At 40.4% G+C, this 25,971-nt stretch overlaps 7 protein-coding genes across 11 annotated transcripts; 2 read left to right on the top strand and 5 right to left on the bottom strand.

Annotated features, from left to right (window-relative positions):
* Window positions 1-491: 491 nt before the first annotated feature.
* Window positions 492-7,372, bottom strand: LOC108600635. 3 transcript variants are annotated; one of them, XM_017988325.1, is made up of 6 exons: window positions 4,691-4,780; window positions 4,443-4,628; window positions 3,591-4,373; window positions 2,095-2,534; window positions 1,495-2,040; window positions 492-1,441 (listed from the first exon to the last, which is right to left on the bottom strand). In XM_017988325.1, the coding sequence occupies exons 3-6, from the start codon at window positions 4,309-4,311 to the stop codon at window positions 851-853; spliced, it is 2,298 nt and encodes a 765-aa protein (XP_017843814.1). In that variant the 5' UTR covers window positions 4,312-4,373; window positions 4,443-4,628; window positions 4,691-4,780; the 3' UTR covers window positions 492-850. The 3 variants fall into 3 exon arrangements, with proteins under 3 accessions (XP_017843814.1, XP_017843811.1, XP_017843812.1); XM_017988322.1 differs by lacking the exons at window positions 4,443-4,628; window positions 4,691-4,780 and adding an exon at window positions 6,497-7,372; XM_017988323.1 differs by having other exon boundaries at window positions 4,443-4,719.
* Window positions 7,373-7,598: 226 nt separating this feature from the next.
* LOC108598626 (NADH dehydrogenase [ubiquinone] 1 alpha subcomplex subunit 9, mitochondrial) lies at window positions 7,599-9,232 on the bottom strand. Its single transcript, XM_017985325.1, has 4 exons — window positions 9,079-9,232; window positions 8,528-8,975; window positions 8,113-8,475; window positions 7,599-8,060 (listed from the first exon to the last, which is right to left on the bottom strand). Exons 1-4 carry the CDS (start codon window positions 9,116-9,118, stop codon window positions 7,658-7,660), a joined length of 1,254 nt encoding a protein of 417 aa, XP_017840814.1. The 5' UTR covers window positions 9,119-9,232; the 3' UTR covers window positions 7,599-7,657.
* A 782-nt stretch (window positions 9,233-10,014) lies between these two features.
* LOC108600063 (zinc transporter 1) lies at window positions 10,015-16,529 on the top strand. The gene is made up of 4 exons (XM_017987415.1): window positions 10,015-10,338; window positions 13,770-14,000; window positions 15,161-15,875; window positions 15,931-16,529. Exons 2-4 carry the CDS (start codon window positions 13,812-13,814, stop codon window positions 16,503-16,505), a joined length of 1,479 nt encoding a protein of 492 aa, XP_017842904.1. The 5' UTR covers window positions 10,015-10,338; window positions 13,770-13,811; the 3' UTR covers window positions 16,506-16,529.
* A 434-nt stretch (window positions 16,530-16,963) lies between these two features.
* LOC108600066 (glutaminyl-peptide cyclotransferase) lies at window positions 16,964-18,629 on the bottom strand. Of its 2 annotated transcripts, none has more exons than XM_017987417.1 (2): window positions 18,482-18,629; window positions 16,964-17,928 (listed from the first exon to the last, which is right to left on the bottom strand). In XM_017987417.1, the coding sequence occupies exons 1-2, from the start codon at window positions 18,608-18,610 to the stop codon at window positions 16,990-16,992; spliced, it is 1,068 nt and encodes a 355-aa protein (XP_017842906.1). In that variant the 5' UTR covers window positions 18,611-18,629; the 3' UTR covers window positions 16,964-16,989. The 2 variants fall into 2 exon arrangements, with proteins under 2 accessions (XP_017842906.1, XP_017842907.1); XM_017987418.1 differs by lacking the exon at window positions 18,482-18,629 and adding an exon at window positions 17,981-18,289.
* LOC108600069 (vacuolar ATPase assembly integral membrane protein VMA21 homolog) lies at window positions 18,621-19,376 on the bottom strand. Its single transcript, XM_017987423.1, has 2 exons — window positions 19,200-19,376; window positions 18,621-19,132 (listed from the first exon to the last, which is right to left on the bottom strand). The coding sequence occupies exons 1-2, from the start codon at window positions 19,269-19,271 to the stop codon at window positions 18,884-18,886; spliced, it is 321 nt and encodes a 106-aa protein (XP_017842912.1). The 5' UTR covers window positions 19,272-19,376; the 3' UTR covers window positions 18,621-18,883.
* A 258-nt stretch (window positions 19,377-19,634) lies between these two features.
* On the top strand, window positions 19,635-23,147 carry LOC108600068 (probable serine/threonine-protein kinase yakA). 2 transcript variants are annotated; one of them, XM_017987421.1, is made up of 3 exons: window positions 19,635-20,331; window positions 21,375-21,556; window positions 22,786-23,147. In XM_017987421.1, the coding sequence occupies exons 1-3, from the start codon at window positions 19,947-19,949 to the stop codon at window positions 22,825-22,827; spliced, it is 609 nt and encodes a 202-aa protein (XP_017842910.1). In that variant the 5' UTR covers window positions 19,635-19,946; the 3' UTR covers window positions 22,828-23,147. The 2 variants fall into 2 exon arrangements, with proteins under 2 accessions (XP_017842910.1, XP_017842911.1); XM_017987422.1 differs by lacking the exon at window positions 22,786-23,147 and having other exon boundaries at window positions 19,638-20,331; window positions 21,375-22,117.
* Window positions 23,129-24,896, bottom strand: LOC108600067 (L-threonine 3-dehydrogenase, mitochondrial). The gene is made up of 5 exons (XM_017987419.1): window positions 24,503-24,896; window positions 24,315-24,441; window positions 24,103-24,250; window positions 23,650-23,755; window positions 23,129-23,583 (listed from the first exon to the last, which is right to left on the bottom strand). Exons 1-5 carry the CDS (start codon window positions 24,862-24,864, stop codon window positions 23,262-23,264), a joined length of 1,065 nt encoding a protein of 354 aa, XP_017842908.1. The 5' UTR covers window positions 24,865-24,896; the 3' UTR covers window positions 23,129-23,261.
* Window positions 24,897-25,971: the final 1,075 nt, after the last annotated feature.

Here is a 25,971-nt window from a genome sequence, read left to right as displayed (position 1 = left end):
AGTGGAACTAGCAAAGTTCGTTAAAAAAATGTGGGCTAAACTCCCAAATAGAAAAGAATACACATACACACACACACAGTAGTTGTAAGTTACCAATGTAATCATTTTTATATTAAAAACTATTTTTCAATATTATATTTAAAAAACAATTGATTTTTCTATCTGGGGAAATACCTATTCGTAATATGAATCATATTTGTGAAATTCAAACAGTGCTCGCTGTCAATATTTGCGCTTGGCGTATCAATTGCCTTAATAATATTATTGCTACGTTGTTGTTTATCAGCGGTAGCCGCTAATTGTTTATAATGAATCAGGTGCATTAAAACGTTAAATCAAAATAACAAACAGTGCGATATGCTTAGTAGTATTGTCAAAAAACAAATTCAAAGGTCTTGTTGCATATCATTTAGGTTTTATTTTTTTTTTTTTAATTTGTTTTAAGTAATAGTGACTAAATACTTAGGTGATTAACACAGTTTCAAATCTAATACATATATGTGGCATATATTACCAAATGGGTACAATCTTTTTATTTTGTTTTTTTCTTCCAAATTTAAAAAGGAATAACGCAGCTTTTGCGCAAACGATCGCCTGGTGATCGTTTGTGAGCTTTGATTTGTTGCTATAATTGAGTAAATCTTTGCTTTGTTTTGTGGCAAATTGTTTGCCAGAAATTTAAGTACAGCAATTGCTAAGATATAGCTACATTTATATAGGCTAAGTATATATCAATGGGTTTGGGTAAATATCATATAACTACGTTTGAGCCTGTTGCGTACACATTGAGAGAGAGAATAAAACGCCTTTGACTAAATATATGTGCTAATTGCTTGGGCTGCAGCCTGGGCTATTCCTGTCCAGCATCGGCGCCGCTTTGTGCGTTGCATGTGGGTTCGAGCTTGACTTCCGCTGTTGCCTCTGGCGTCGGCGTACGCAAGGCGCGCTCAAAATCTGCCGCCAGCTCATCATCATCCACATGCTGTAGTTCATCCGGCTGCCAATTGTCCAAGGCAGCAGCTATATCAAATTGTGGCGACTGCAATGTTTCGCCAGTGACATCCACCAAACGCGTGCGCAGTCTTTGCGAGATTTGCTCCAGTTCCGTGAACTTGCGTTTAATGGCCTGACCCAGCTGCAAATGACGCAGCTCCAAGGACTGCTCAAAGTGTTCGATGGCATTGTCTACATTAGCAGTGTCTGTGCCTGCGCTGGCACTGGAGCTGCTGCTGCTTAGAGCTTGCACATGCAGCTCCAAGCCGCCAGTGACACGCCCATTAAAGTCCACAATGTTGTGCCAGCCGCTGGGCAAGCTGCCAGCGCTGGTTTGATTCAGATTCAATGCGGCAAAGCCAATTATGGCATCCTCCAAAGGCGTTGGCTCCGTGCCTGCACTCAAAGCGGTTTTCTTCCAAAGCTTAAGTATGAATAGCTTTTGTGGCTGCAGAAGACAAAAGTTAGTTTGAATAACAATTCACAATTGCAGCTACTCACGTTGCTTAAATAATCAGCGCTGACTGTCACCTGGAACTTGCTGTGCCACTGTGGCGTGGTGGAGCGTTCCACAATGTGCGTGGCATAGACTGCACCTTCGTGCGATTTGTAGGTCTGTGCATTGCAGCTTTGTGCCTGAAAGCTTACATATGTATTGGGCGGCTCATTGGGTGGGAATCGTTTGGCTGCCGCTTGACGCTTGGCCTGCTTTTTACCGCTTTTGCCATAGGCCGGGTTTAAAGGCAAGCCGGCAGCGCCTACAATATGCAGACTAAAGCTAAAGACGCCATCAGCTGCATGTGGCTTTGCTGCAGCTGCTACTGTGGGCAAAACGGAGGAGACGCCGGCGGGTGCAGTCAGTGCAGTCTGCAGCATGTCCAGCAAATCTGTCGTACGTTGCGGCTCCGGCTGGAAGCCACGTTGCTGCTTGAGCTGTGTTATTTGCGTTTCGCTGCCTATGGCCAGCAGCACCTTAAGCTCTCCCAGCTGCTTTTGACTCTCGGCGTGCAGTATGGGCGTCCAGCCGTCTATGGATATAACAGGCAGCTGCAAAAGCCAATTGTTAATATATATTTTATATTTATACTTATATTTAGCTACCTTGCCCTTGCACAAATGATTGGTAATGCTGGCATCTCTGTATGCTATGAAAAACTGATGCAGTGGCAGCTTCACTTGGCCACCTAGTGGATGCAGCTCCAGCTGCAGCTGCTGACGCTCCATGCTATGCAGAAACTTCTCATCATTGATTATGGCAAACTGCTCCTGCAGCTGAAAGCAGCCGTGGGCATTCATCTTGACGCTAAGCGGCTCGGTTTGCCAAAATGGTTGCAGCAGCAGCTCCTGGCAGGCATTTTGATGCTCCACGCTGAGCTGACGTGTCTCGCTGGCATAGATATAGCCACGCAGCAGGCGCACCTTGTTTGTCTCCGCCATAAAGTCCAGGCTGTCTAATGAGACTTTCCTGTTATCGTTGTTGTTGCTTAGCGAGGTCGTGGTGCAGGCCTTGGCGTTAAGATTGTTGTTGCTCTCGTTGCTGGCTGTAATAGAGAAGACAGTGGTAGTTTAATAAACTGATAGCAATCAATACGCAAGCAATTTGCACTTTGAACCCCCGCGAGACGCCAGTGCTGATTCAGCGTTGGGATGAAGCGAAGCTCTCTTATCACCTCCGCCTGGCAACACGCAATTGGCCAATGACGCTATCGCCACGGATCAGGCTATCAGTGGTTAAAGCGTGTCCGAACCGAACCGGGCGTAAGCTGTTCAGCGCACGAGCTCATGGAGTGGGCATTAAACCCAGAAGCCAATGGAAAATGATTACATATTATGGTTTTTAATTGTGTTAAGGTAAAGCACAGAGGGCAGGGATTTGTGAATTGTGCAAAAGAAAAGATTAAAAAATATCAATTGCTGTTTGAATTCTTGCAATGATTAATTATAAAGTTTGCAATTTAAAACTTTTGTTATTTTTCCATTGATTTCAAGCGTAAGCAACTTAATAAAATATTAATTTGGAAAACTACATTATATAAATTAATTATAACGCAATCCCTAATCAGTAACAAAGTAATATTACTTAATGAAACCGGATCAAAGCTCAATCAAAAAGTAAAACACTTATTGATTATTATTTAATCTAAACTATAGTCATAACTGTACGCAAAACTTTCCCTGGCTTATTTATTTCAAGCGTAAATCTAATCTGAACTCTCCTACCCACTGTGCGGCAACTTAAGTGATAAATCAATTTTATATATAAATAATAAATAAAATTTTAAAAATTAAAATTAAATTAAAGAAAATAGTTGAAACAAATGTTGTGTTTTGTTCGTTTGCAAATAAAATGAAAATTTTTATTGATTTTAACATGATGGGCAGCACTTTTATAACGGCAACCAATAAACGATAAATGCAGAGCAAGAGGAAGAGCGAAGTTGATAATATAGCGACATCAGTGTGCATATTTTTGTTGTAGTTGTTGTTGTCATGTGGTGGTTGTTGGTGTTGTTGTTGTAGACATTGTTGTTGTTGTTGTTGGAGTACTGGTGGTTGTTGTTGTTTGCAGCAACGAGAATTTAGTCAAATATATTCACCTGCGGCAGCCGTGTTGTGATTGTTGGTCTTGTTGTTCTTGTTGTTGGTGGTAGAGTTCTCAGCCGAATTCTCATTGGCCAAGGACTTGGCTTGCAGACTGATCTTGACATACAAGCTAGCCAAATGCTGATTGCGACGCTGTACCATAATGCACTTGCACTGCTCCAGCAGTGAGGCTTCATAGAGCTCGGAGAGCGGCAGGATACCCATGCCGAGCATCTCGTTGAGGCAAGTGCCAGGCTCACGCCACCAGATTACAAAATGAACGCTGCCCATATCCTCGTTGGCGCCCAAGGCAGGCAAGCGCACCTGGCGCTGCTGCGTCTGACCGAAACGGGTGCACTGCGTCAAGCTTTGGAACTTCTCCGACTCGAATAGCATGAATTGATGCATGGAAGCACTTGGTACAGTCTGAATCAAATCTTTGGACAGCTGACACTCGACAGTGAAAATGGGACGCACTTCGTTTTGCAGCAGTTCCATGCGCTTGGTGCCCTCCGCCTGCAAGGTCAATGCCTCCAAGTGCAGCTGCAGCGTATTAACGTTCTGGAACAGCTCCGGTGTAGCCTGCTCCGGGCTGGCCGTGATCAATGGCAATTCCCCGTCAGACCATAGCTGCGGCTGCTGCTTCTTCTGCTGCTTTAGCTGCTCTAGAGAGGGCTCAGCGGCCGTGGCGAATAGCGCCACCAGATTAGCGTCCAGTTTCTTCATGGCCTCCATTAGCTCGACTTTGGCTGGTGCAGCAACTGTGGATGGGATTGATTTGCCTGCTTTGGCTGTGCCTGCAAGTTCAAAAGCAAATAAAGATTAATTTTGAAACGCTTACAGCACATGGTGAAAATTATAATTACAATTGGACTATATTTGACGCAAAGCGCGCGATTCTATAACGTTCCGATCACCACAACGTGGATTTATAAAATGAACGCATAGCGGCTTCTGTTTCGCCTCCACATGCTCTGCCTCTTGCTCTCTCGCTCACTTTCTTACGCTCTTCTTATCTACAAATCTCACGCACGCCCGCTCAGTGCTGAAAGCTTCAGATAACCGATATTTGTACACTCTAACAAGTAACAAATGCACAACTTGTTATGCTTACATTAGTCACTAACTTATCATGTTTATTTTAAATTTGGCTTTTATCGAAATTTGCTTACAAAACAATTTTGTTTAAATTTCAAAGTCAAAATAAACTACTCATATTATTGAATATTTTCAATTAGAACAAGCTGTCAGCTTAGCAGAATAATAATTTAACAAACGTAATTGAAGAAGCAAATGGCTCAATTACTTTTATCTACAGGAATTACTTTGGTGAGTGTATATGACACTGGAAACTTTTCAGCAATAAATGGAAAATATTTAATTAAGTTTTGGCAAACACAGCAATTTGCTACATACACTTAGAAACGTAAGCGTTGATAAGTGTTGCAATAAAATACACTAAAATAGAGCCAGACTTAATTTATAATGTAACCTATAACTTTCCCAAAAAAAGGTTTTATTCGATTTGATTGCATAGCAACATAGCATATAGTACATACTAGATAAGAGTTGTCTGGTTCAATGACATAACTGTTAACTATGTGGAGTGAGATTAGTAAGAACCAGACGTAACCAGCTGGAAGACGAGGTCAGCTCGCCTCAAACTTTCGCTGTAGATTAAAAACCATACAAATTCGCATAGAATGAGAGAGAGAGGAGGTGGGAATGGAAATGAAAGCCCACATAAAATTTAAAAGTTAAAGGCAAAGGGACGACAGGGCAGGCTTTTATCAAGGCCTTTGTGTGTTATGTACACACATACAAAGTATATTGATTCTCAGCTGCTGTTTGTGTTTTTCCAGTGTCTTAACAACAAAAGTAACACCTATACATTCGCACCTACTTATGTATCGTATGTTTTGCTTTGAAATCTTATACGCTGTTAGTTCAGCATACAGCTGCTTTAAGCCTCATGCATATCGAATTATCCAAATAGGTGTTGTTTGGCTTGATTTATTTTTTTCGGTGTGCAAAGCTTTCTCATTTGCCTTCGAGAGATTCAATGCCACAATCTGAGCTTGCAAAAACGCCGGTAAACCAAAGAGAGAGAGAGCGCGCGCAAGAGAGCAAGTGACGCAATACAAACAAAGCATCATGTATTGAGCATAAAATAAAAATAAGATAACAATTCTCTTCTGTGCATGTGTGAGAATTTGCTGCCCCGGCTCCATTAGCGCCCAACCCTTCATTTTGGCTGCGCTTATGTGAACCGGTTAAGCAATACTTAACGAGTCGCCTCTCTGTCTCTCTTGGCGATATGAGTGCGCCAACACGTGTTTACTAGTTCGTACATACATATGTATGTGTAGCCGGAGGGCTCTGAGATTGCGATTTCGTTTTCAGTTGCTTATTCGTATTTCTAGGGGTTTTCTTTGGCAGACGATCCGCAGTGGAAAGTTTTGAAAAGAGTCCGCTAGATATACAAGAATAAATCTTGGTCTGCCAAATCAGTGACGCTGCTAAAAAGCTTGTGTGCCAAATATATTTGTACACACATTTGTTTGTGTCTAGAGCTATTTTGAGCATTGAATTTGTATTTTAATAAAAATAAGTCTTTAAAGAAATTTAATTACCAAGGCGAAGGCTATGCGGCGTCTCTTACGTAAGAGTCAACAAACTTTTGAGAGCTTGGTGCTACCTTTCAGATACACACAACACATATAGAAATGTATAAATAAATAAAATGCCGCATTAAAAAAATCAAAATAAACAGAATTGCATGCGTCGGCAGCGACGGCAACGAACCCACGAGCGTCACAACTATAACAACGTTGACCAGAGCGCCAGCAAGCGAGAGAGCTTTTTGCCTAGTGACAATCCTAGATGGAGGGATGATTAGCGGGTGGGAGGCTTATCTTACCTGCTATACGCTGATGATCCTGCAGCGCTGCTGGCACAGTCTTATTGGCACTGGCAGAGGCTGAGGCGGCGGCAGCGGCAAATAACATTTTGACGTGCTGTTGTAATTTGTCGCCTCTCAGCTGCTGTTGCTATTGCACTTTAACCGACGTCTCGATGTGACGATATAAAGCATAAATTTAGTGGTAACTTTTACTGCAGATCCTAGGCGTAGTGATACCGCTGACGTCAATGCTAATGCGTCACCTGCTGCTGCAACTGGCGACAATTTCGAAATATATTTTCTAAGTATAGCGTCGGGGCTTTTTGGCTTTTGAATATGATTATGCAGCAGCTTCTTTCTCTGCGCTTTTACTTTGGCCTCCTCACAGCTGATTACAGCACTCAAACGCCCACAACACCCACAGCTCGCTCTTCAGCGTGTGTACATATATGTGTGTTTGGACGATGACGAGGCCTTCGGTTGCCTTGGGCTTTTGTATAGGGACACTGCCGACGCCGACGTTTGCGTTGGATCGATTTATCTTCTATAAAATTGATGCACTCTCACTTTGATTTTTCAGATATGTAAATTAGTACGTACGACTTAGTATTCAATTAATTAGTTACACTAAATTAATGCACATTTCGATACCGTTGGCTTTCAAAACTATTTATGCACTTGCCATTTTTTATTTTTTGCTTAGCGCGGCGTTGCACTTACACACACAATCACGTTAGTAGCCCTCTCTCACACACACATACAGATTTTAGAACCAACTTTTTCACAGGCCACTGCATGAAAGAAGTTTGCTCTGCTTAAATAGAATTTTCAGACTGTTGGCTGCCGTACAGCTTTTCCGCGTTTGCACGGTTTGCACAGGCGTAAGGTTGAAGGAAAACTGTAAAGCTTTTCCCGCTAGGAAATTAGAATTACCTCAAAGTACGTTCAAGTGTTGCCTGCATCTGTCGAAATGTGCCTTTGTTTTGATTCTTTTTTGTAGGGTTGCAGGGTTGCGTAACGATCTGGCAACGCTATTCCAGTATTGTATAATGGCGAGCGATGTTGGCCAGCACAAATAAGCCAAAAATTTCGCGCTAAAATCTTAAACAGTTGCATTTGGTTTCGTTTAATTTATAGACTTTAATATTTCAATTGATAAACGCACTAGAAATTTCCAATTTACAACGGATTAGCAAACAAACGAGTCTCTTCACGCGCCTCAATTGCTTTTGGCGGTGATGGCGCCTCAAATTCTCCCAACTCAGCATCATAGTACAGAGCAGCGCGATAGGGGCGCAGCTCCCAAGGCACCTGATCCTCCATAGCTGTCAGATGCACACCCAAATCCTCCAGTGTGGGCACGCCAGGCAGCACCTTATCAGTGATAGCTTCACGTTCAATGCGTTCTGCATGCAAGCCACCAACAGGCGCTCCGGGGCAAATTAAGCTAGTTAACTTGACCTTCATCATGAAAGTGGGATCCAGACGCATGTCGTAGCGCATATAGCTCCAACGTTTCTGATCCTTGCGCATCACACGATGGAACCAGTCGACCAGTTCGCTGAGCTGATAACGCTTAGGTCTGAAAAGTGACATTTTAGTTTTCAATTAACAAGAATTAATGAAGAGATTACCCCACAGCTTGGTAGATGCGACCTGCACTATCTGGATCCTTGATGGCATTGACAATGGCCTGTGCGACATCCGAAACAAACACCGGTTGCTTAACAGTGCGCTCGCCCTTATGCCACAATGGCATGGAACGGAACTGGCGACGCCAGATGTGCGCATAGTAACGCAAGAAGCGATCCTCGGAGCCATATATATCAGCTGGACGTATGATTGTGGCATTGGGGAAAGCATCACGCACTTGCAGCTCACCGTCGTACTTGCTCTTCAGCCACTTGGCGTTCTTGACGTACAGTGGCTTGGGATTAGCCTCAACATTGAGAGAGGAGACATGTATAAAACGCTCCACGCCGGCATCACGGCAAATGCTAAAGATAATTGAGTGTCATTAGTGTTCCAACATAAAGCAGACGTGCTTACCTCGCTAAGCGGGCAGCGCCATTGACATGCACATCCTTGAATTTAAAGTTCTTGGTCTCATAGTCACGACCGACCAGATTGATGACCACATTCGAGTGCTTCACAGCATCGCGTATGGAACGTGGATCTTCCAAATTATAGAAGTGGAAAAGCACCTGGCCCAAGTCGCCGCAAACTTTGAGACGAATAACATCGGAGTCATCGCCGCGATAAGGCAAGATCATTTGGCTGCCGGACTTGCCCAGTTTGTTGCACACATAGCGTCCCAAAAAGCCAGTGGCACCGAAGACTGTTGCCACAATTCCATTAAAGCTGCTACGTCCACCTGTGCCGCGCTTCATGGCAGCCGGATTGGTTGTCTTTAGCGGACGCGGCGCATCCGCATCTGGAGCAGCAGCGGCATAGCCGCGCATGCACAGCACACCCACGACTCCGGTGCCATGGTGCTCTACAAATAAAAATCAGGCAGATATTCGAGATCAGCAAAAACTGCAAGGTACATTACATAATTTCTGCGAGACGCTCTGTTGGCGACTTGCCGTGCAACTTACTCGCCAGCTGCATGTTCCTTGTCAGTACAATGGCGGCCATTCTGTTGAGGCGCACGACACACCCACTAAGGTAAGTTAACTTGCAATTGTTTTAAAGTTTTCCACACAGATTTGACGTCTGGTGGTCGCAAGTAGAAAACACAATAACAATAAAAAAAATACTTGGGTGCTGGTGCTGCCAGATAACCGTAACATAAGGCAACGTTGGCAAAGAGCTGCCAGTTTTTTTTTGTAAGTTGCCAGGTCGAACAAATAGTTGGCAACGCTATTAGCTATCAGTTGAATTTGAATTTGGCGCCTGCTTCTCAACTGTAGATATTAATTGTATAATGCTGCTGCAATTTGATGTATCAAGCAATGGGCAGCACTTGCCAAGCTTCATGCTATTACAATTAAGCAGCGTATTCAATGCATAAGTTACATTTAATTTTCTTGGACATGGCTTCATAAAAAATAAACGCACAGTTTGTGCTATACCTTCTTCGTGATCGAGTGTGCAGCGCAGTTCGTGAATACTGTCCTTATCTGCAATAAAACCAAAAGCTAATTACAATCAAACAAATGTTTTTGCAAAAGTGTACAAATGCGCTCCTGGTAACATACATTGTATGTGTGATATAGTGCGTGGATAGTGAGTTAGGCCAACCACAAAAATAATTGTTGATAAGAGTGCAGAGATTAGCATATGTATGTACATATGTTTCTAGGTACAACATTGATTTTATCATTTTGCATGTTGAGACCTAATTCGTGATAACCAACGCGCATAAACATGATCGCGGTGCTAGGGCAATAAAAATATTTGTAGGCAGGCACGCACTACAGATAAAAAAAAGTCTCTCCCTCGCTTGCTCTCTAACTGCTCAACTACCTGGCATACGCACTCCCCCGCATACGCACTCTCTCTCTCTCCCTCTCATTCTTTTGCACTAATTTTACGCTCTCACTTTCAATTTGATGCACGCCTGATTTGTATTTATTTCGGTACATTCGTTTTTTTCATGTCATTATCATTGTTACGCTTGATCTGCGATCCTCGCTTTGAACGCAAACACTCAATTTGTTCATTTGAGTTTGAGCCGCGTAACTGTCAACATCGTAACTGTCGGACAGGTGTCGCTACCGTTGGTTGTCGTAGTGTGTGAAATTTAAATGTTCAAGAAGAAATTGTGTTAACGGCGCGAATAATCATAATACAAATTAAAAGTTGGACGCAAATGTTTAATGTGGTTACACACTATAAATAGAAATTAAATTATTGTACGTATCAAATTTAAAATGTTAAGTCAAAACACGCGCACCGGGACTATTTTTGCGTTACGCAGTGTAGTCGCTATGCCATATCTATAGATTATTTTTGTTTATAAGCCAACTTATTTTTGGGCGCCGCAACAAAAGTTAGCGAGAGAGCACGCCAAATATGATAAGATTCTCCAAAAAGTCTGGGGACTGGCTGGTGGTATGGAAAACCGGCTACAGAAATATTCCATATTGTTGTGAAACAGTTGTTAAAAAAAGAAATATCATATGTATAAAAATAGGTTTCCAACTTGCAGTATGTGGTCAGGTCCAGTGATTTGATAAGCAAACACCGAGTGAATTCATTTAGCAAGTGATTATTGGGGCGCTTGGTACCAAAAATACGCCAAGTCACAATAAAAATTCAATTGTGCGCCATAAAGCTTCTCAAAATTAATGCTAATTCCATTCCAGCCAAGACTTTTCATTCACAGCCCATGGCTTTGGGGCATTTAACTTTTCAATACAATTCAATGCAAATGAAGTAAGAAAATCGCTGAAAAAAAAAACTTGAAAACTAACTGACAGTTGTTGCTTATAATTAAAATTGTGTGTAAATAATTTACGAAAATTGAAATATTTTTTATGCAATTTGTCTAGCGTGCCGCTCATTAAATGTAATTTAAAAGCTGCTTCAATTGCCCAATTATAAAATGCAATGCACTGCCATTGTTGTGAATATAATAAATTAATTTAAACATTTTATAATGCTGGGGAGAAAGTGCCTGAAGGACTTTATAGTTATTTTTACAGATATCACGTCTGTTCGGACAACAAAAATAAGCAAAGCAGCATGTCAGCTGTTAACAATATTTATAAGAAAATTGTGCGATTGAAAAAACAGTTATGACTAACTGAGGCATGCTAAGTGGGTGTGCGGAATATATATCATTATTATTATTATTTAATTCTGGCTTTATTGCTGTTTGAGTTTGAAATTAACAGTTTATAGCTAAGAAATTATTCTAATGCAGTAAAAATAATAAAATTAAAAACTCAAAGCTATGCCAATTTATAGAGCATAATCTTTTATACTATACAAAAATCTTATGCACTTGTTACATATACAATTCCTTCAATTTATGTAAAAGCTTTCAAAACCAAAGTCAAGCCAAAACGTAACTGAATGTGAATTTAAATAAATTGGTATGCCAAGTAAACTGCACATTTCTTTTGTTGAATGATTATTAAATGGACTCACTGTCACTTCATCAACTTCGACGCACTTTCTGCTAAGCGCATTTGTTTATGTTTTTTTCTTTTTGCACAAATACATTGTGTTTTGGTCATCAAATGCAACTTTTCTGACTTGCATACAAATTAGACTTTGCATTGGCAAGAAAAAAAAAATATTTTTTATGTAGATTTGTAAATTTTCAAATGCTTTTGGGTCCCTGACCCCTTTGCAATTTAATTGTATACTTAATGCCAAACAACAACCCCCTAATGTTAGCCCCATATAATTTGAACATTTCGAACACGTTGACAAGGTCAAAACGTTATTTGAATTTGGTATAAGTTAAATGAAGCATGAGTAGGACAGTACAACAGCAGCCAAGGATTGTGGGGCAGCAACCACATACTGTTGGTTTTGTACATCAGCAACCATTGATTTTTGGCCTGCACAACAGCAACCAACGGTATTCGACCCACTCAACAGCAACCATTGATTTGCTGATGTACAAAGCAAACAACCTTTGGTTGCTGATGTAAAAAACAAGCAACAAGCTGTCAATTGCTTATCAACATGGATCTTTGCATATGTTGGGATTACTAAGTATTCAAAGCAGAGCCTAACATATGCCACACTGTCTGCTGATAAGCTACTGCTATCTCTGTTTATCTATATAGCTGGCACGCTCTAGGCTACAGTTGATTAAAACTGATAAAAGTGCACGCAGACATGAGTCAAATTTCCAATAACAAACAGCATGTGATCTTGGCTCAGGGCTGTCTGAACTTCTAAGCCAAAATTGATTTCACACTTGCAAGCGCGTACTACATAAAATATCAGAAATAAGCTCCATTGAGGCGTAGCTTTGTTTGTCCAACAGATTTCGTTTGCCACTTGTATTACGTTCGACGTTCATGGGCAACTAATTGAACTCTATACTATGTGCTTATCTTTTGTTATCGACAATGCTCTCTTACACTGACTGCATAAGTCAAGCACAACTTGCCCACCACCCCACCCCAGCCTCGTGGCTGCTGCTGCTGCTGCTTTATTCAATGAAAGCGAAATCTAATTGAGGAAATGAACGTTTAGCAGCTCTATCCAAAATACTCGCTATAAGTAGGCACGTCAGACAATTTGAATAAATGAAAATTGTTTTATCTGCGGCGTTTGCTTGAGCGTTTTTAACGCTTCGCAATTGATTTGTGATCATATTTAGCGCATGATATAAAAACTACAATAAATTGGCAAAGATCGCTACTTGATTTATGCACCCACGAGTAATGTTTAGAATGCAATCAGCGATCACCCCACCTTGAAAGCTGTGCGCACGTAAATTGGATGAAAGATATATGGGTTGAAGCTACTTAGTGCTGTAATTCTGGGCAAGGCTCAAAGGCAGAATATAGTTAAATGCCTAGCAACATTTTTATCACACACGTAGACGATAAGAAATTGAATTATTATACCGTTTAGGCTATCTTAGTTGCCGCATTAATTGTCAGCCATAGCTTAGTGCACGTTTCATGGTTTATCCGAGGCAATAAAAGTCCAATGTAATCGCCATAATTGCTCGTATGCGTACATATGTGTGTGTAAAGGGTTAACCTTGGCTTACAGACAGAGAGCCCAGAGCCAGCAGCTGACGCTTAACGATCACGTATTGTTACGTCAATGTCAGGCAAACGTTGTTTAGGCTACCCCACATACACCTACTGCGTTGCCACAGGTAGTTAATGTGCTTGGGCATCTTCATTTGCATGCTAGACTGTCAGGCAGGCAGGCAGGCAGGCAGGCGGGTGAGCAGATGTCACACAGCCCACAATTAGCTAAGGCGTTACCTGAACTCAAAACTGCACATAAGCCCAAGCGACTTATATGTTCAACAAGTGTAGTTACCTATTTGGTATGCTAGTTACATCTATAGCTTGAACTTGACATGCTTTATATACAAAAATGAGTTCTATATATAGCTCCCTAAGATCAACAACACTTGACATTTTTAACCGGAAACATCCCTTGACTACTACAATCTTAATTTATCACAGCTTGTTTTATTAACTAGCAGTTTTATTTTCACGCCTTTTGCCTATTGTTAAATGTTAATATCAATAGTTTAAATCTGTAGCAAAAGTTCGTTGACAATTTATATGTGCGTCAGTTCTTCTATTTACACAATTTATTAACATGCTTGTTGTTTTTGTTGTTGTTGTTGCAGCTTTAGCCATTTAACTTTGGTGCACAGGTGTCGGCGTTTGTCATGTCCATCAAAGGTGTTTTGAGTCGCTGTCAGCCCGTACCGCTCTACGTGGTATTGGGTCTATCGGTCTGCTACTTTGTGCTCCAGCTGGTCCTCAGCCATTTGACGCACGCACTCACGCTGCTCATGGCTTCCTATCACATGTTGTGCAACATTTTTGCACTCGCCGGTTGCATTGTTACAATTAAGGTAAGTGGCACACAAACAATTAAGTGGCGTGGCGCTCATTTTATTTTTATGTTTACTTTTATTTGGGTCTGTGCGGTAGAACAAGTTTTCTTCATATGCAACCACATCATGCTGATAAGCAAATTGCTATTAAATAAACGCAGCAACAACAAAAGTAAATAAAAACAAGCTGTCGTGCATTGAACTTTTATATATTTCGTATTGGATGCCAGTTGTAAACGGGTTTCGTTTAATTTGATTTCAAAGATATTGATTCATGCCTTTGCGGCATTTCAAATATTTAGTTTTGGCGCATGCCACGCATTTCCGTCAAAGTGTATGGCTTAGTTGAGTACATACAACTACAACAATCTAACAATGCTAAAATTAAAACTGAAGTGCCAAAGTATCAAAGCCAGATACAAACTTATCTGTAGCTTGGCTAGATTTGTCTGTCCGTCAACGTTATCAGTTTATATTTTAGTTTGTACGCCCGCCCACACTAACAAAAGCCTATCTATACAAAGATAGTCGCTGTTATTAAAAGCTTATTAAGCTAAATACGTTTATATAGAAATTACAAAGTAATCAACTCATGGCTAACTAGGATTTAGATTAAATATATATATTTTGATAAGACTTAAAAAAATTATGCAGTTCAAAAGAGCGTTAAGCTTGCAGTTCTCAGCGCCATGCTTGACCCACTTTGCTAGATGTGAATGTTTATTTCTACAAATTTGTTAGTATAATTTATTTAATATTTTTTAATTTATCTGCGAACAACAACATAAAAAGAAAGAAAGAGTAAACCAAATGCAAATTCGTTTGGACGTCATCGGTATTTCAATTGGGGCACTATAGGAAAGCGTGCCAAGCACGTTTCGCCAAAAAAACAAAAGCGGCTTAAAGCCTACACAACAAACTATGGCCAAAATCCAAGCTGCGCACTAGTTATAGATAAAACGAAAACTTTTGCTGAGTGCCAAGTACTGGAACGAACTGAAATTATATAATTTATACAAGCCGAAGTCCAGTGATTGAGCTAAGCGAAGCGTTTAAATATACATCAAGTAATTGGTTGGCAAACAAAATGATGACGCGTCTATAGCCAGGGCCGATGTGCAATGAACTTGCTGTTGTTGCTATATAATTAAAAGATTTTTAACTTCTGCTACTTACAGTATCGAAAACAGAACCAGTCTGTACGCCCGCTGCATCATGGCGCCGCCAATCCTGCAGAGAATAAAATATCCGTGGTGCTTACACTCAGCCAAAGCGAGGAGCAGCAATTGGCGAAGCGTGAGTCGCGTGAGCAGAAGCTACGCAACACCTTTGGCTGGGCACGCATCGATATTCTCACCATGTTGATTGTATTCATTATACTGGCTTCGCTCTCCTTTTCGCTAATTGTGGAGGCGCTGCAGACTTTGGTGCACATTGACCACCAGGATACGATGCATATGCCGGTGCAGGTGCTTGTGCTGGGCTTTTTTGGACTGGTGCTTAATGGACTGACCTATCTGCTCATTGGCGGTTATACTTTGCATCAGGGCAGCTTTTTGCATCTGACGCCAGCTGGCAATGTTGTGCTGGATCGATCCATGTCCAGTCATTCGGATTTGGCCGCCAAGCCCATGCAGCAAGCGTTAAGCAGGTCCAGCAGCAGTGATCAGCAGCTGCGTCAGCAACTGGAGGCAGATGGTGCCAAGGTTTACTTTGCTAGCAAGCGTCAGGGCGCTGTGGAAATGCTGCGTGATGTGTGCAGTACCATCTTTGTTATTGTCTGTGCGGCCATTGTCTATGTGGCGGAGGACGAACAGCATACGGCGAAGTTCATAGATCCTGTGCTATCAATATTCTCCTGCGTGCTGTTGGTTTCGCTGAGCTATCCTTACAGTAAGTCATTAGCTATTTGCTAAATATATAATATTAATGTCTGCTCTGCTTACAGTGAAAGAATCCTGCTTGATTCTGCTACAAACCATACCCGCCTCTATTGATCTGGAGATCTTTGAGCGCACATTGGTCAGCAAGTTTCCTGAAATTGTTAGCTATCATGATCTGCACATCTGGCAACTGGCCGCCCATAGTTATGTGGCCACCATACACATACAGTTCCAGAATCCCAAGCTGTATCTGAAGATCATAGAGCAAGTGCGCAGCTATTTCCATGAACAGGGCATCGCAGCCGTTACCATACAGCCGGAATTCCATGCATCAACCAACAAGAATGCCTCGGCTTCCTTAGAGTGTCTGATGCAGTGCCAGGCAGCTGAATGCATTGAGAAAGTTTGCTGTCGCGATTCTCGCACGGATCTGCGTGAAGTAAGCGAGAGTCCTGATGGCAGCAAGGTCAGCAAATTGAGAGTTAAATCATGTGCCGAACTAAATGTAGTGGTGGTGGAGAAGCCACGAGAGCTAAGCGTTGCACAGCTCATAAAACGTCAGGAGCAGGGAGCAACAGTCTGCGCCTCGCCATCCAGCGTATCTCTGCCGAACACATCGACAAGAGCTGAGGAACCATAAATGGTTATAGATTTAAGTCTGCGATTTGACGATTTTAGTTAGTGCATAAGTCTAGTTGTTTATTGACTATTACTGCGTTTACATTTTTGATTTTCTGCATCTAAGACTTAAGTATTACAACTACTGCTTGGCAAAAAAATTTAAACCATAAGCGCAGTATTTGCCATACAATTTCGGGAGCTAACATTTTAACATGAGACGCTTAATTAGATTTTAACGAATAAGTTACATAAGTTATGTATATGTGTATTTGTGTATATAAATAAATTTTTACTATAAGACAATTGCCACCAATTATTATATAAAAAATATTGCATGCTTTGCTTATGTTAAGCCAAAGACGAGTCTTTGGTTGAGCGTAAGTCAGTTTAACAAAATATATATACAGACGATTGCTTATATACTACATACAAAAAGTAACTTTCTTTTATCTGAGCAGGTCACAGTGATAAGGCCTTCGATTGTTCAAAGTTGTGCGTTTCACCTACTTGCCACCTAGCAAGTATTCCAGCGTAAATAGTCTTAGTATCAGCGCCAAATTGTTTGTTGTCGCATAATCAATAACGTGCTCATTATCATTTGGCGTATGCCAGACACTGGGAAAGGGCAATGGTATAACGTGTAGAATGGGTACACCACGATCCAAAAATGGTATGTGATCGTCTTCAATCATGCGTTCCCTTAACGTTTGTGGCTGGAAGTATTGCGTGGGATCTTGCACCGACACACCGCTGCTCATGTAGCGTTCCAGCAAGCCTTTTTGCGATAAACGGCTTTCCAAATCCACCATGCGCATATACCACAGCTCCGTGTTGGCAAAGAAGCTGTAGAATGTGGGATCGGGTGCGCCGAGTAAATCTAGCAACACTAGCAAATCTATGCTGTTTAATTTTTTCTCCTTTTGCCAACGCTTTGCCAAGTGGCGTGCTCCATAGATGGAATCCTTGGGACCCCATTGATCAAAAGCTTCCTCGCCGTCGAAGAAGAGCAGCATAAGACTTAGCTTTGATTGTTTCAGCGGTTGCAGCTGCTGCTGCAGCACCTTGGCCAGATTCAGCAGCATAGCACATGGCACAGCGGAGTCGGTAGCGCCCACAAACTCTTCGTTGGGCATGTACTTGCTGTCGTAGTGACATGCCAGCACTAAATAGCGCTCCGCTTCTGGATTCAATGTGGCTATAATATTTTGAAAATGCAGCTCTCCCATAATAGGCGCTGTATCATGAAATTTATCCAGTTCCACATGCCAATCCAAATCGCGTAGACTCTGAGCTATATATTGTCTTACAATGCTATGATTCGTTGTGCCCACAACTCTGGGTATTAGTATATTACGTATGGCATCGTGCATATGTTGAGTATCCGATAGACCACTGTACTCGAGGAACTGCTCATTGGAAAGCTTGCTGGGATTGTAGGTAACCTGCAAGATTAATAATTATATGAACAGCTCTTTGCATTAAAGCAACCACTACCTGTTGACGGCCTACAAAATGTTCTGCTGACGTTGCGATTTTTAACGAAATTACAAAAACTATTGCAATCAAATATTGTGGCAGCATTTTAGCGTTCTATTGTTGTTTTTCACTTTCAATAAATCTGACAGGTGGTTTTAACCTCACCCCTGACGCTTCAAAACATCTGTGCGCTTATGGTTAATATGTGCAGGTGACTGACACTGCTTAGGTTGTTTATATCAACACGCCTTATGATTTGGTAAACGACATTACTTATCAGTGTGACGAACGTTAAATAATATAAAAGCAAAACAAACAATAAGATTTACCGAAAGGTTGCCACACTTTAAAAAGTTTTTGTTGTAGCTCATGGTGGCTAGCCGATAACAGTGCTGTTAAACTTAACAGAGACTTAGCTGACAGTTATTTAACAGTCGTTACATTTACAATAATTTACTAATGAAAAAACTAAATACTGCAGCAACATAGGCGTGGCAAGAAAACTCGTACCCTACTTACCACATCTTCAGGCTCAAAGCAAACACCCAAGTTGTAAATTTTCTTTTTTCGCTTTGGCAGCAAGTTTCTAACAGCATCGGACCATGCGTATCGCTGTATGGATTTACCCCAACCGAACAAACCGCGCATGTTAAGTTTTTCTAAGTCTTTTTTAATACACAATCTTGGACACAAAACACTGACAACAAAGATGGATAGGTCTGGCGAGCAAATATACAATGTGTGTAGCGCGTGTTTTGATATCGAAAATTATGCAATGGAAATTGATTACACACGTCACACAACAACACACGATTACAGCTCTCACCCTACCTCGCGCAACAGTGGCAGAGTCACAACTAAATACATATGTTGTAAATATTGTACCTAACACTTATGCTACTAAAGCTTAGAAGAATTCGCCTAATCCTCTTTATATTGTGACTTGGATGAAGATGCACCGAAGTATGCGCGATAAATATAAATGCCCAGGGCTATATGCAATGCGGCTACTGCACCAACTGCAGCTGCAATGTTGACGTTGATTTCTGTCATGGTAAAGAATCGATCCAACACAAAGCCTTTTAGCACGAAAAACGTTCCCACGGGAAGGAAAACAATAAGTGAGCAGTAGAATAGGACCACTTTGAATGAGCTGTAGTCCTCAGAGTCCTATAAGAAAAAAGTGATAAACAAAAAAGCCGGCACAAAGAAATCCTACCCAGTGAACTGAACTTACATGTGAACGCTGTTTGGCCAGCTTATTGTTGCCGCCATCGCCATTGGTATTCTTTTTGGTTTTGTTGCTCATATTTTTAGCTTAAATCTCTTCAAGTTTCAATTGGAGTTTTTAATATTTTTGTTGTCTTGCTACGATCTGACTTGACAATCACATGATAGTTACACTTATTCCATAAGTTCCACAACTGGTTCACAACTATGCTGGATGATACTTGATTGCATTGTTGCCATGTTGGAGAGTATCACCAACAGTGTGAACGGTGCAGCAATAAGGATTTCAAAAGTGTGAGCGAGATGCAAGTAAAATGTTTCAAACATAAGCGTGCGCGAGTCAAACAAAAACATTCTCTTCAAAATTTAACAGTATATTTATTTTTATTTATTAAACAATTTAAATTGTTTATCTAAAATCTATCGAAATAGCCCCAAGTCAAAAGCTTATTGTTCCAGAATTAACTAAAATCACCTAATGTTTATTTTTAACAACTGGCGTCAGCGTCTTTTCTGTTGTTGTTTCTCGCGCGCGTTAATTTATTTCAACAACGCCGACAGCGCTGCTGCTGCTTACTTTACAATAATTAACTAAAATCAGCTGCAGTTGAAAAAACAACGCTGCCGGCGTCACATTTGTACAGTACGCGTCGTTCGAAAAACATATAGCGCGCGGGTCGTATACGTGAGCAAGTTTTTTTTGTGCTGTATTCTTGGTAAATTTCCATTGCGCGCACACAGCAGCGACAGCAACATGGTCTTGACAAATTTCGAGTGCTGGGCACATGGCGAAGCTGATGCTCCCAATTTCGAAACTGGGCCGCGGCCGCGTCACAGTAACGTTGATCCATTCAATGCACGTGTTGTGGCAAGTTCCTCCAATGGCTACTACGGCTATGCAATTGTAAACAATGCAGCTGCTGCAGCGTCCGATAATAACAACAACAACAACATGCAGGATATGCAAATGCATGAGAATGCTGCCACAGACTCCTCGAATGCTGCAGCACGTTGCAATAAGAAGCGTTGTTTTGTTATGGGACTGGATGAGCAGCTGGATATGGAGATGATGGATAATCTAACAACTGTAAAGCGCTGCCGCTACGATGATGGTGATCTGGTTGCGCAGTATTGTAATGGTAATTATGCCTAAAATTAAATTCATTGGCCTTGACTTTTTCACACCGCACGCAACAACAACAATAACAGCAACAACAATTAAATGTGCGCTTAACGGGCATTGAAGATTGCAACATTTGGTTGCGAAACTTGCGTTTCGCATGTAATTTTTAGTAATATTTTTATTTGGGTCATACTTATAAGCAAGTGTAACAGCTTGTTATCTACAAAATCTAAATACATAGGTCTAAAAGAAATATGTAGCTATGTTTGTATGCATGTGTAATGGGAAACAACATCTGAATTTTTATATCAATACACTTATACAATAAGCAATTAATTAGAGCACATGCATATTTAATACAGTTACAATTAGAGCAGCGGTTAAAGCTTTTAAGCTTACGTATGCCAACTGTAAAGTCAGCTATAATGCCCCAAACTTAAACACCTCTAACCTGTCACGCGATAAGAAAAAACAAAGTTAAATGCGTTGCATTTTATTACTAAGTGTTGAAATTTTTTGGCTTTCCAAGCAGTTGATAATAATATGACATTTTGGAATGCTTATCATGGGAGGTCAGGGACTAATTAGCTTTGATTAAGCTCCTAGTTTTGCTTACAGAGTATATCAGGTATGGTGTACTACACATTTGGCTTATCAGTAGTCGACCCCCCGCTAGACAGAATGATCAATAATACTATATTTATAAGTTATCTACGATTTTTTATATTGGACGCTAAGTGTGTGCCTTAGTATTGTGTTATCGCTGACACACAAACACACGCACACATATACAAATAGCAACTTTATAAAAACCGGTGCCGATAACCGTTGACAGCGCTGTCGCAGTTGACGTCAACGTCTGCGTCGCTTGCATTTACCGGCTATTTATAAATGTAACGTAATTGGGACACTGTCAGTGCCGCTGGCAGCGACGTCGACGCCAAAGCAGCGGCAAATTGTATTCGGCAGTCATTAAAGTAAATTTGTATAAAATTTGTTTACAAGTGAAAAAATTAAAATGCTAAATATTATATTAACATATTTCATTTGCTTTTATAGATTTTTTCTCCTTGCCTGCTACACAAGTCATTGGCACACAATCCTGTCTAATGGAAAGTGATTACGATATGCAAGCAGAGCAGCCGCCGCAGCAGCAGCAACAACAACATCAAGAACAACAACAACAACAGCAGCAGCAGCATCCACGCATACAACAACACTATCAAGGTCATTTGCAGCGTGTGAGTCGTTGCATGATGTCGCACATGATCTAAAAACATGCACACATTGTCTTTACATATGTACTTATAGCTATACGTTTATACATTTATATATACCAGACTCATATACTTATACAACATGCAACAGTTCAACCACGCGTCTCACTCTGTCAAAAATTTTCCATTTGCTTAACTCAAAATATATCTAGAGAAGAAAGAAGAAAAAGCACAGAAATCAAATTGTGCATATTAGTCGACACCGCAGGCAGAAATACAAAGAAACAAAGCATTTGCATATAGATGGATGCCAGCGACGTGCCAACGCCGCGTATACGTAATTAAAGTAAAAGCAATTTGAAAAGCCAAAGTAATTGTTAAAAATATACACATTTAAATGGCAAACGTATCAATTAATCAATCAATATTATAAATATATACATAAGCACGGTGGGAATTGTTGTATATCGCCGCATTGTACAAAGCAAATTAAGAACGCAACTGAAGAAAAAGTTGTATGTAAATTGTTTAAACAAACAGAAATTGAAATTAACTACAGTTTATGTACTTAACAAATGAATGAATAACTACTTAAATGTTGCAAGCAATCAAGCATCAAGCTAACACAAAAGCAATAACAAATTAAGTGTAAAGCTTATATATTAATTAATTAGCATTAAGTTTAAATTGGCAATAGCCTTTCACAAAGTGTTTGTAACACTCATTTAAATGAAATTTACTTCTCCTGTCTTTCAAACTGTCTGTCCTATCTTATGCTTTCTTAACATCTACGCAAATTCCAAAACCATTTTTATATTCATTCCATTTTCGATTAAAGTTTCGCAGAATTAAGTTCTGGAACATTTTTTCGCAGAATGATAATATAAATGATTTCTCCTTCTACAGCATAGTTATATGCTGTATATGATCTATTCATCTATGCTCCTGTTTAGAATTTCATATTCTTATGCCTTATTTTAATATCAAAGAAACTAATAGGTATAATTTACTTATAAACAAAAAGCTACAAAATATAAACAAATTGTATAGTATACCATTTGTGTTTTGAACCATTTTGTAAATATTTTAAGTAATTGCTGAGCGAGAACGCAAATTACAAAAATAATTAAAAGCAGCTGTTGCTAGCAAACTTTGTGAAAGGCGCAATTTGTATAGAAATACGAAACAAAGCAAAACAAACAAATATCAAACTCTGATAGCGAAACAATTCTTTGCTCTCTGCTCGTTCACAGACCGACCACAACAAGAGCAACAGTCACAAGTCTTGCGCATAGAGTCCTTAAATTGTAAGGATCTTAAATTAGCAAAGAAACACAGAATTGAGGCAGCGGACTTGTATATTGCCACACATGGCGGTTGTTTGCATCATCTGCAAACGGACCTAGAGCCCGATATATAGCTTATACCTTTTATACACATTGTATTAACTTTAAACTAAGTCTAAGTAGTTAGTTAAGCTGCCTTAACACACAAAACTGGATTTGTTGCAAAATCCGAAACCCCAAGGTGCTTAGTTTTAATTTTAATTAACTCAAGTTTGCAATGTAATTCAAAAGCTTTAAACGCAATCATAAATAAATATTTTGTAAATTTATTGTTTATTTGTTGTTTTTTAATAGTATATAAATGCATTTAAATGCCTTTTAGCTTCTTCTTTTCGTCTCTGTTGTTGGAATACTCGTTGTGGCTAAGCAGCTGTCGCTTTGGTTTAGTTGCTCAGCGTTTGGCGTTCGCCATTCTCCACATTGATGTAGTTCTCCTGCACATCCTTGACCATGAAGTCCACCAGATTGTTTAGATCATACTTGTGCTGCCAGTTCCAGTCACGACGCGCATCGGAATCATCAAACACCTGTGGCCAGGAGTCGGCAATCGCCTGTCGACTGTCTGGTTGGTAGGTAACATGCAGATGGGGCACATGCTTGCTCAGCTTATCCACCAGCTCCTCGGGCGTGAATGACATGGCGGTCACATTGTATACGCGACGCTTCAACTGCTCATTGGGTGCACGCATAAACTCCAACAGTGCGCTGTATGAAATATTCAATATTTCAGTTAAATATCTTTATATAAAATGCAAGCTTAAGTTAACTTACCGCAAGCAATCTTCAATGTACATCATGGGCAGGCGTGTATCCGGCTTCAGGTAGCAAGTATATTTGCCATTGCGCAGTGCTTCATGGAATACTGCCACAGCATAATCTGCAGAGAATTAAAAAATGTGAGGTTATGCACGTTTTTTTTTGTATAAAAATGTTAAAATTAGTACAAGGTCTGCTGTGTAACTAAAGTGTCAATGGTTTAACAAATATGCGCTTATAAAAAGTCATTGCTTACTATATACAAAGTGTGCTAAAGTATGAGAAAGCTAATTCAATTGTGTTTTGAGCTTACGCTTGGTAGAACTTTAAAATTATGCGCTGATATGGGTTAATAACTAAATCATATAGAAAATTGATAGGCACACATTTGTCATGCTATTGCTTAGTTTAAACTACTATAAGCAATTGAGTTAAATAAAGCTTGTTTGGCGAAAGTACGCAACTTACCCGTAGTGCCGCCACCTGGTGGATCACTTGAAATAACGCCCGGAAAACGCAGGCATCTGAAATCCAAGCCAAATTTATGGTAATAATATTCACCAATAAGCTCAGCATGCACCTTGGAGACGCCATAAATAGTGCGCGGTCGTTGAATCTAGAGCAAGCATAATCCATATGAATATCGAACCAACAACAATGGGTTAAACTTAAGGACTTACTGTTACATTCGGAGTGGGATTGCGTGGACTGTCGGGTCCGAAGGCGCCAATGGTGCTGGGCACAAAGATGCGCAGCTTATACTGTTTGGCCAGCTCAATGACATTGTGCACGCCCTCAATGTTTACTCTATAAAAATCAATTGATATGATAACTGTACTTTTGAGTGGTTTTGGGTGTGGGTGGCTACCTGACGGCCAGCGGCACATTTTGTTCGCCGACAGCGCTGAGCAGCGCCGAGAAGTGTATTAGCCAATCGATGCGATGATCTACAACAATCTTCTGCAGTCCCTTGAAGTCCAAAATATCCGCAAAGATGTACGGACCGTTCTCCAGCACCGCCTGGCTGGGCTTGATAATATCCGAGAGTATGACACTCTCATTGCCATACTGCGAACGCAGCAGCTTGGCGCACTCAATGCCCAGCTGACCCAGACCGCCAGTGATGAGAATCTTGGGCGGACGACTTAGGGGCTGCTGATGCAGCATGCGCAGCACGGGCTGACGTTGGCATTGGCTGGCCACCAGCGTAGTCAGGCACTTGCGAAACATTTTCGAGAGTCTGTTGGAGGACGCGCCGCAACGCGCCGAGTTACAATTTTCAACTGATTTCGAAAGCTGGCGAATAATTTTCACCAGCTCATGTCAAAATTTCCTCTCGGGCTCTATACATAGTATTTAGCCCGTACTACAATATCGCGTGAGCATTCGGAATTTATTTTTTTTGATTTGTTCGTTAGTTTGCTCTGCTCGGCACTTGGCAAACGCTCAATTTCAGCATAATTTTTCACTATTTTGTTGTTGTTGTTATACTGTTATTGTTGCTGTTGTTGCTGAGCTTGTCGCCATGGCAAAAGATTTGCTCGATTTTGCCATTTATAATTTAATAAAAGCGAAAGCAACGGAGGCCTGTCAATTGACAACAATAACAACAACAACAATATTAACAACAACAACCACTGCTACTGCAAGAAAATTATTTAACTGAGCGGGTTTCCTTTTCAGAGGGGGCCTGGTCTGCGCTAACACATGTTACGTATACGTAATATGCGTTTAAAAATTTGCAAGACTACAGAAACAAGTTTATATGGAATTTCTTAGTTACCTAAAACTTTAGTATAGCAATAAATAAAACAATTAATATTGTCTATAATCCTCAGATATTTATTAAGCAGTTTACTATAAATATTGCGTATACGCTATAAATGTTTGTAATTCTTTGACAATAAAACTGTAATAAATTTTGATGTATCTCGATTTTCTCTTTGCTTCATATTTTTAGCCCCCTCCAGAAAGACTTTCAGTCTACGCAGCTGTGTGCTCTCTTTCCTGAATCGCAATAATACTTTAGAACATAGATTTTGGTTTAATTCCCCAAACGAAATGAAGCGAAATTGAATTAACCTTGAAAGCGAAATTGAATATGAAGGGCATTTACATATTATAATGCTTTAATTTAATTGCCAGCTAGTGTTGTGTGTGTGTAGTGAAACCCATAGAATAAAATCTTAAAATCGAATCAAATCTCAATCTAAGATGACAGCACGTGGCAATGATTGTAAGAAAATGCATTTAACATTTATAACTTATCAGCATATTGCGTATACAGGGTGGGGTACAAATATTGCGAATTGTTTTAAAAACAATATTTATTGTAGC

Source organism: Drosophila busckii, chromosome 3L (assembly GCF_011750605.1).
Source record: "Drosophila busckii strain San Diego stock center, stock number 13000-0081.31 chromosome 3L, ASM1175060v1, whole genome shotgun sequence".
Lineage (NCBI taxonomy): Eukaryota > Metazoa > Arthropoda > Insecta > Diptera > Drosophilidae > Drosophila > Drosophila busckii.
The sequence above is the reverse complement of the archived record's forward strand: the minus strand, read 5'-3'. Positions and strand labels throughout refer to the sequence as shown.